This window comes from Nomascus leucogenys, chromosome X (assembly GCF_006542625.1).
Source record: "Nomascus leucogenys isolate Asia chromosome X, Asia_NLE_v1, whole genome shotgun sequence".
NCBI lineage: Eukaryota > Metazoa > Chordata > Mammalia > Primates > Hylobatidae > Nomascus > Nomascus leucogenys.
The window spans coordinates 50,803,850-50,813,562 of NC_044406.1; the positions used below are offsets into that span (position 1 = coordinate 50,803,850).

Sequence of the window (9,713 nt, forward strand, 5' to 3'; positions counted from 1 at the left end):
CTGGGGCTCAGGTGATTCTCCCACCTCAGCCTCCTGAGTAGCTGGGACTACAGGTGCATGCCACCACACCTGGCTTTTTTTTTTTTTTTTTTTTTTTTTTTGGTAGAGACGGGGTTTCACCATGTTGCTCAGGCTGGTCTCAGACTTCAGGTCTCAAGTGATCCACCCACCTTGGCCTCCCAAAGTGCTGGGATTACAGGTGTGAGCCACTGTGTGCAGCCTTCTTATAAATATTTTAAATGAAATGATATTTACACATCCTGTTTTGTACTTTTTTCCATTTTTATGAGATGGTTTATGTATAAATTTATAACATATAATATTTAAAAATCTGACTCCTCACCTTTGTTGGTCCTAGACTTTGTGTCCTGAATAGCTGTTAAAACTAAAGTGCAGGCTGGGTGCGGTGGCTCACACCTGTAATCCTAGTACTTTGGGAGGCTGAGGCAGGCAGACTGCCTGAGCCAGGAGCTTGAGACCAGCCTGGGCAATGTGGTGAAACCCTGTCTCTACTAAAAATACTGAAAAATTAGCTAGGCATGGTGGCATGGCCTGTAGTCCCAGCTACTTGGGAGGCTGAGGCAGAAAAATAGCTTGAACCCGGGAGGCGGAGGTTGCAGTGAGCCGAGATCGTGCCACTGCACTCCAGCTTGGGTGATGGAGTGAGACTGTCTCAAAAAAAGGCTGTGCACGGTGGCTCACGCCTGTAATCCTAGCACTTCGGAAGGCCGAGGCGGGCCGATTGCCTGAGCTCAGGAGTTCCAGACCAGCTTGGGCAACATGGTGAAACCTCGTCTCTACTAAAAATACAAAAAAATTAGCCAGGCGTGGTGGCACATGCCTGTAGTCCCAACTACTTGGGAGGCTGAGGCAGGAGAATCGCTTGAACCCAGGAGGCAGAGGTTGCAGTGAGCCAAGATCATGCCACTGCACTCCAACCTGGACAACCGAGTGAGACTCCATCTCCAAAAAAATCAATCAAATCAATCAGTCAATCTGAAGTGCAAAGTAAGAGACAGCAGGATGCTCCATGGGCAGCAGCTGCCTTCAGAGCACTGAATATCTGTTCTTGATTTGTTGTTGGCCCTTGCGGGATTTCCCTTAGTTTCTGCATAGCTCAGTCTGCATTCGTGTTAGTTTTCTAGGGTTGCCACAACAAATTATGGCAAGCTGAGTGGCTTAAAACAATAGGAGTTTATTCTCTCACAGTTCTGGAGGCCAGAAATCCTAAATCAAGGGGTCAGCAGGGCCATGCTCTCTGAAGACTCTAGGGTTAAATCTGTTCCATGCGTTTCTCTTAGCTTCAGGTGGTTCCAGCGGTCTTTGGTATTCCTTAGCTGCTGCAACCTCTGCCTCTGTCATCACATGGTATTCTCTCTGTGTATGTGTCTGCCTGTGTCTCTTCTCTTCTTATAAAGGACAACAGTCATACTGGATTAGGGACCATTCTAATGACCTCATCTTAATTTGATTACATCCCCAAAGACCTGGTTTTCAGATAAGATCATATTCATGGGTGCTGGGGGTTAGGACTTCATGTCTTTTTCAGGTGCGCAATTCAATGCATAATAGCATTTAAAAAGATGGCCTTTGGCTGGGCGTGGGGGCTCATACCTGTAATCCCAGCACTTTGGGAGGCCAAGGCAGGTGGATCACGTGAGGTTGGGAGTTTGAGACCAGCCTGGCCAACATGGCGAAACTCCATCTCTACTAAAAATACAAAGAATTAGCCAGGTGTGGTGACGGGAACCTGTAATCCCAGCTACACAGGAGGCTGAGGCAGGAGAATCGCTTGAACCGAGAAGGCAGAGGCTGCAGTGAGCCGAGATCACGCCATTGCACTCCAGCCTGGGTGACAGAGCAAGACTCCATCTCAAAAATTAAAAAAAAAAAGATGCCTTTCCACCCCCAGTATTTTTAGTGTTTGTGGTGGATGTGATTTCCAGGATATCTAACCTGGCATATTGCTTGAAATGGAGGAGCATCTTGCTTTATTCAACTGAACAAATCTTGGAGATCTTTCCATATCAGTATATAAAGGATGTCTTTGTTTTGTGTTGTTTAACAAAGCTTAGTATTTCGTTAGATGAATGTATTAAAATTGCTGAGTAGTCCCAACTTGTTGGCCATTTTGGTTTCTTCTGATATTTTGCCGTTGCAAACAGTGCCACAATAAAGAGCGTTTTTATGGATGTGTGCCAGTATACCTGTAGAATTGCTGGGTCGGAGGATATATGTAATTGTAATTTTGGTAGATTTTGCCAAATTGTTCTCCATAGAGGTTATGCCAGTTTATATTCCCACCAGCAATGAGAGTACTGGCTTTTTCCCACATCCTTGTCAACAGTTTTATCAGTCTTTAGACTTTGGGTCTTTCTGATTTGTGGATTTGTAGGTCTTTTGATTTGTAGGAATTGGGTATGTACATTAGCGAAGTTAGCCCCTTGGGATATTCATTGTAAATATTTTTTCTTCATTTTTCATTTGTGTTTTGACTTGACTTTTAGTAGGTTTAGCTATGCAAAATTTTCTTTTAAATAGTGAAATGTATCAATATTGGTTTTTAAGCTTTCCTGATTTTGTATCATTGTTAGATTCTTCTCACTCCCAGAGTTTGAAATAATCCTCCCAAAGTTTTTTTTCTAATACCAGTTGGATTCCTTTTTTTAATTATTTAAATTTTTTAATCTATTTTTATTTATTTATTTTGAGACAGAGTCTCACTTTGTTTTGGTGTCAAATATGAGGAGGTATGGATCCAACTTTTTCGGATGCTCATTTATCATATAATTGATCTTCTCTGTATGGGGAGATACATACTGTGAAAGTATATAGATGGAATCCAGATGGCAGCTGATGTATTTTTTTCAATCTTACAGTGGTCTTTTCATTTTAATGTTTCTAGTGTTGATTTGAGTAACTTCAATTACCTCACTCTTTTTTTAGTTAGCGTTTTACTATAAATATTGGGGCAACAGTGTTCTTTTGCTAATAGTCTCAACATTTGGCTTCTGATCTAATAGGCTGTAGGAAACATTATTTATGTCAAAAAGAAATCCATTTGAATTTTTAAAGGAGTAAATATTTATGTGGCTAAAAAAGCACCGATGGATATAATTTAAAAATCTTTCACACAGTTTGACTAGTTTGTTTAGGCAAAGAGTTGGAACAGGACTGGGAAGTCTAGATTGGCACAGTTAAGAAGGGCCTTGAATGCCAGGTGTTGGTCCTCAGTTGTGGGTGGTAGGGGGATAGCATGTGTCACTAAATGTCACTGAACATTTGTGAGCTTGACTAGAACCGTGTTGTAGGACCTATGTTTGATGGTGGTATGAGGATGGACTGGAAGAGGCAGCCACTGGAAAGAGCTGTTAGGGGAGCACAGAAGAAGTAATAAAGCCCTGTACATGGTGGCCTCAATGAATATAGAGAGGAGGGAACAGATGTCAGAGACCTTGCAGAAGCCGAATCCATAGGCCTTAGGAATTAACGAAGTGGGAGGGAAGGAAGGGGAAAATCTTACATAAGTCCACAGTTGACTTTTCATTTAGCAACTTCATGTATATATTTGTTTTGAAAAAGTGCATGTTATCAGCTTTATGTTCTGTTAATTGGGTATGAAACAAATTTCTAACCTCTCAGACTTTCCTACTAGAATATGATTTTAAATGTTTATATGCCTTTATCTTGATTTTTCCCCCTCAAAATAGTTCCCTGACCAGGCAACACAGCTAAAATGGAATGTTCAGTTTTGCCTGACGATCCCTCCCAGCGCGCCGCCAATTGCACCTCCTGGTACGCCTGCTGTGGTGCTGAAATCCAAAATGCTATTTTTTGTAAGTACCACCCAGCATCTGTGCATGTACAGAGCTTCTGAGGAAAATGCCACATGATAATAGAGCAACTTTTGGATAACTGCATAAATTATCTCTTGTTGCCAAATAGAGGCCAGGATTCCTTAATTGTCAGCATAGATGTCATGACATCCTGGTTCCTTTAGTAATAAACAGATATTTATTGAACCAGGTAATTGTGTAGCACAGTTGCATCTTAACCATAATATTCAGTTGTTTGTCACTTTTCTTGTCATGTGTAATTTTCTTTTCCTTGCTTATCTTAATCTGAAAGTATAGTAAATGATAGTACCTTTGATACATTTAGACAGGTGTTTTATGATGTTTTTATTCTCTTTGTGTGTGTTGTGTGTATACAGCTTCAACTAACTCAGAAAACATCGGTCCCTCCCCAAGAACCTGTTAGTATTATAGTTCCAATCATTTATGACATGGCTTCAGGTACAACCCAGCAGGCAGACATTCCCAGACAGCAGAACTCTTCTGTTGCTGCTCCCATGATGGTCAGCAACATTCTGAAGAGGTTTGCAGAGATGAATCCACCACGACAAGGTACATGACCAGTAGACAATATTTTATTGCATATATGTTATAAAAGTTCTTTTGAGAGACACCCCTTTCTCCTCTTCTCTTCTCCCTCCTTACCTACTCTACCACCCAGTCATAGCAATAGAGGTCTGGTTGCCGTGGCCCTCTTAATGTCTGCCTGTCGCTTTCTTCCTTTCTCACTGGTTCTTCATTTTTGTCCATTTCTCTGCTGCCTGGACATTTTGTTAGTGATTTACTATTGGGACTGACCCAGTTGCTAATGCCAGAAGCTTGTATTTATAGCACACATTGCCACAAAGACCTAGGTTAGGATGATAGAATTTTCCATGGCTGTGAATTCCTGCCCTACCATCAATACCTGCCACTCTGTACATCACAAAGTTGAAATGCATGTTGGTTTCTCATATTTCATGGTTCAATCATGAATAGAAGAATATTATTAAAAGTTCTGTATCTTCTAAATGTTTTGTGAAGAATAAAAGCTGATACAAATGGCATTACTGCTTTTTTGGGCTTCTTATATAAGTGTCAGGTGGGTGCAAGTGAACCTTTTCACCATGTGCACAATGAAGCTCTCAAACTGAACATTTCCGAGGAAACCAGAATGTTTCTGGAAAGATAAACAAGGTCCCTGCAATACTGGAGTAGATTTCACTTAACACATAACTCCTGGCAGTGCTAAATTTGGGGTTGCAAAATACAAAGTTCAGCAAAGAGAACTTTTCTCCCATTTTGCTCATTTCTAATATTAAGGAAATTTAAATTTAAAATTTGCTTATTTCTAACATTAAGGAAGTTCTCTGTATCTCTCTCTGTTTAGAATAGTTAAATAACAATTATGTTTTTAAATGAGGGAAAGTTGTTCTCTGAAACATTTTTAGGTACTACAGTGTCCAAAGTTTTCCAGAACTAGGAATCAGGAGAGAAATGATATATTTAGCTATTTGTTTCCCCACATTGGATATGCAGGCGAGTTCTCACTTTAATGTATAAGGAATACACTGGGCAGTAGAGAAGGGTGTGCTTCTTTTGTTGTAATACTTCTTCTACTTCTTACAATTTTCTGCTTTCATCCTTTGACTTCTCTCTTCTTTCAGCTAAAAATAGGTCCTCAAGAATCAAAGTTTAAAGCTATCAGTATTCTCAAAGTAACAGTCCAGTAGAACCTTGATAATAAACACCATTCCTTCACAAGCAGATGGCTGTCATTATCTTATGTGTTTTTATGTATTATGTCTTGTGGAATTTAAAATTAAAAGGAAAATGTTTTGATCCTATTGGGATCAAGCAAGTTTTCTTGCCTATCAGTAATGAAAATGTGTTTTTTAAAAAACAATACTTCTCCTTTTAAGAAATTGTTGAGATATTTTGGAAGTGTTTTCCTTTTTTTTCCCCCTTGGACTGGGCAGACCTTTGGATCTCCTTTTTCTTTCTGTACCTTTTCATGTGCACAGGATCACTGTACATCCTGCCCTTTGCTGAAAGGCCATGGTTCACATGAGGTCTTCAGTTCTCCCACTTTCAGCCACTGTATACAGTGTTAGACCATGCTCTAGAGGAAGGGATCCAGCTTTTGGTTTATAATATTTAAATACTTGTAATATTTACAAGAAGTAGAGTATTTGGTTTCTTTGAGCAAAGGAGAAGTTGAGAGGATGAATCGCCAGCACCCTCCCCACCCACAAATCCTGTTTTTGGATTGTTGGTGTACCATACTTCAGTCTCCCACCCCACCTCCCACACCCATCACTTCTCTTCTGATGAAGTGCTTTTAAGAAAAATCATTTTTGTATTTAATTGATTTTAATGTTGAACTCTGGAAGTTGACCATTTCCTTGAATTTTGAGAGAAAACTCCAATAGATGTCAGAGACATGCACTGTCCAGTATAACTGCCACTAGCCAGCATGTGGCTACTTAAATTTAAGTTAATGAAAATTAAATAAAATTTTAAATTCAGTTCCTCAGTCACACTAGCTATATTACAAGTGCTTAGTAGCCATGGCACACTTATACAACATTTCCATCATCACAAAAAGTTCTATTGGACAGCGCTGTCCTAAACATTTTTATCTGGCCTTTAATGCAACGTTTGAAAGATACCACCAAAGTTGTAACTAATGCATAAATATAAACTAGATGTTTTTATGATATCCAAAATGCCCATAAGCACTCAGCCTTAAAGCCCAACTTCAAAGGCTTATCTAATGCTACAGTGTTTCTAAACAGAAACTCTAGGCATATCTTCCTAAATACAAACCTAACTGGGACTTGCTTGACGTTTCCTCCTGAGAAAAAAAATCCAAACCAAATATAATCTGATACTTAACACCACAGCTTAATCCCCAATAATCTGGGCAGTTAAAATTGTCTTTTATTTTGATCTTTAAAGTTCTCACTAATTTTAGATTTAATTACCCCTTTCCCCTACCGGTGTGTTAACATCTTTCCTGTATTGCGAATAGCTAATGACCATTTTTCTCTGTTGCAGGTGAATGCACAATATTTGCAGCTGTTCGTGATTTAATGGCTAATCTTACACTGCCCCCTGGTGGGCGTCCATAGACACTATTGTTTTTAAACCAGGAAGGCTGACAGATGAGACAACAAAACAAATCTGAATTCAGCCTTCAGTTTAAAAAAGGAAAAGGACTTTTTTTTTAAACTTTAAGAGCTAAATATTCTAAACTGGCAAAAATTTTCAGGGTGCACTTCTTTCATCAAAATGATCATCCATCTTTTGTATAATGAACTTGTATAGTGTGTTTAAATGGGACACATTTCAAAGGAAATAAAACAGTGTCCGTTTGCCAGTAATAAATTTAATATTCTGTTTTATACTATAAAGTTATGAAAATGCCAAACTTGTTTATTTAATTGTTTTCTTATGTTTTGGGTGTAATAGTCCTTTTTTGGTTTTTGTTTTGTTTTTTAAGGCAGGTCTGTCATTTTTGAATACTGTAAAACTGTGATAAACTTTATATTGAAGCTGTATTTTAATATGACCGCTTTGAATCCTTACAGGAAATGTTCTGGGAGTTGTTATAAACACACCCCAAGGAAGCAATATTTAATAAAACTAGGTCAAAAACAAAACAAAACAGTGACACTCACTTGTGTGTATATAAACTCTAGAGACATCTTAGGGCCTCCCTTCATCTTTAACCTGGTGGATGGAGCCAGTTATTAATTTATAATATGTGTCTGAAATTTGACCAAAAACATCTTCTTTATGTCAAGGTTAATATATTTTCTTCAGACATTCCTAACTTGACTAGTGGTTAACATTTAACACCTCGGTTGTCTTTCAATATATAGGATTTGGGTGAAAAATAAGGAACTTAGTCTTTGAGAAGGGACAGTATGTGGTTCATATTGATCAAGGATCCCAAATAATGCAATCATTCTCATCTGTTGAGGATGTGGGAACTTTTCTGTCAGGAAAATTTAGTTTACAGAATACTTCTGCATACAACATTAATTAGGAAACAAAGAACTTTAATGCTGTACCTCTGCATGAAGTTTCTGTGAGCTTTCTTTATCTTGCTTAACTTATTCTCCTTGCCTTCCCCACCAAAATTGGGATTGTTCTAAACAATTTCAATTTAATTCATTGTCAACAAAACGATAGAATGTTTTGCTTGGAAGAAACCTGGTCCATTCCCCTCATTTTGAAGAATCCCGAATCCTGGGCCTGTCCAGGGTCAAATGGAGTTTTTGGTATTAATACATCTCTGCAGGGTTTCTTTTTGGAGCACTGTGCTGTCTTTCCTAGTCAGTCAGGGACTTTTTTAAGCTTCAAAGAACATGATCTGATGCAAAGGTCTTCTACCGACTTCATGGTATTTAGGAAAAATTTTTAAATGAGAATACCATGCCGAGTTATCTGGACACTGTAATACTGGTTCTCCATTAAAATGTAGATGCTTTGTCTAATTCCACTTCAAGATGATTTAATTGAGCTTCTATAACTATCAACTATCAAATTCTAGTTTCAAGTATCTCACTGCACCTATATCATATCTGTTCTCAACTTTGCTTGATTCTCCACTCATTTTCAATCAGACTTGAGGCCTTCTTTGCCTTTCTTCTTTGTCTTATTTCTGCCTTCATCTCCCACTTCTCACTCAACTCTGCCACTGTTCAGGAGCAGTTGACTAAACTTTTATCTTTCGTTTAACTTAACCTTTTTATCCTTCTGTTTTTAGTTCTTACAGTGGTAATCACATCAGTTTGGCAATCTAAGATGTCTTTATCAAGGGTCAGCCCTTTTCTATTTGGAGCTGAATCTTTTCTTTCATGTAGAAATCTACATGTATATACAGGAAATGTATTTTTATCTGCAGGATAATATTGTTTCAAATAATTTTATTAAGAGTTAACTTTTTAGGTATTTTCCCTTTTAATGTGGTTTTGAAATGTTAATTGCATTTTTACACATGATGCATTCAGTGGACACTCTTTTTTCCTAATTATAACTCATCTCTGAATGCATTGTGCCAATCAAGAGTAAGATAGGATTCAGTGCACAAAATTTGCTTTTGATGCTTATTAAGAGTAAACCCATGAATTTGAATTTTTATATTATGCTTGGTACTTGGAATTGATATATACCTTATTAAAGCTTGAAAACATTTAGCATTTGAATAGTAAGTTTCATCACAAATCATGTCTTTTGCCTCTTTTGTTACCCAGGTTCAATCAAAGGGACTGGATGCCCAAATGATTTTTCTCTAATAATCGGGTTGGGATTTAACTTTAAGGTGTTTTCAATGTGATTTTAGTATTTACAGTAATAAATAAAATTTATACAAAGTTTCAGAGAACTACCAACTCTCTCTAGTTAATTTTGATGAAGATGTTTTCATTAATAGTCTGGTTTAGTATTAATTTAACCTTGAAATAAAAAATTGGTCCTGATTTGCCACCTTCATTTTTCCATCTGCTGAAATGCCATTTCAGAATGTATAAAAGTACTTTCAGGATTAGAAGAAAAGTGAGAGCTTCAGCAGAACATGTCAAGTCGTTAATAACAGGAGTCGAACCTTATGTTTGAAAATTAACTGAGTGAGTTAAGTGCAAGCATAAACTAAAATATATATGACTTTGAATTTAAGAACCAGTAATAACTGTGTTCTAATTAACACAGTAATCTGTTCAGCCAAAGGATACTAACAGCCATTATTTGGACTGTGGTTAATTTGATAACTTCAAGAAGTTCATAGTTTTTTCCCCCCAAAAGAAATGCCTATTACATTTTACCTTAATATTTATTTATCATCCAAGTGTTCTTGATATAAATTCAGTATAC

The 9,713-nt window shown here is 37.7% G+C and overlaps 1 protein-coding gene across 3 annotated transcripts in view; it reads left to right on the forward strand.

Moving 5' to 3' along the window:
• Positions 1–9,228, forward strand: part of MED14 (mediator complex subunit 14) — an 86,275-nt gene extending 77,047 nt beyond the window's left edge. For 2 of the 3 annotated variants that reach the window (XM_030806803.1, XM_030806804.1), the window contains 3 exons: positions 3,711–3,836; positions 4,214–4,406; positions 6,894–9,228. In XM_030806803.1, the coding sequence (XP_030662663.1) occupies positions 3,711–3,836; positions 4,214–4,406; positions 6,894–6,967 (393 nt within the window). In that variant the 3' untranslated portion in view covers positions 6,968–9,228. The remainder of the gene's footprint in view (positions 1–3,710; positions 3,837–4,213; positions 4,407–6,893) is intronic. The other variant, XM_003271008.3, reaches the window with a different exon arrangement.
• Positions 9,229–9,713: the final 485 nt, after the last annotated feature.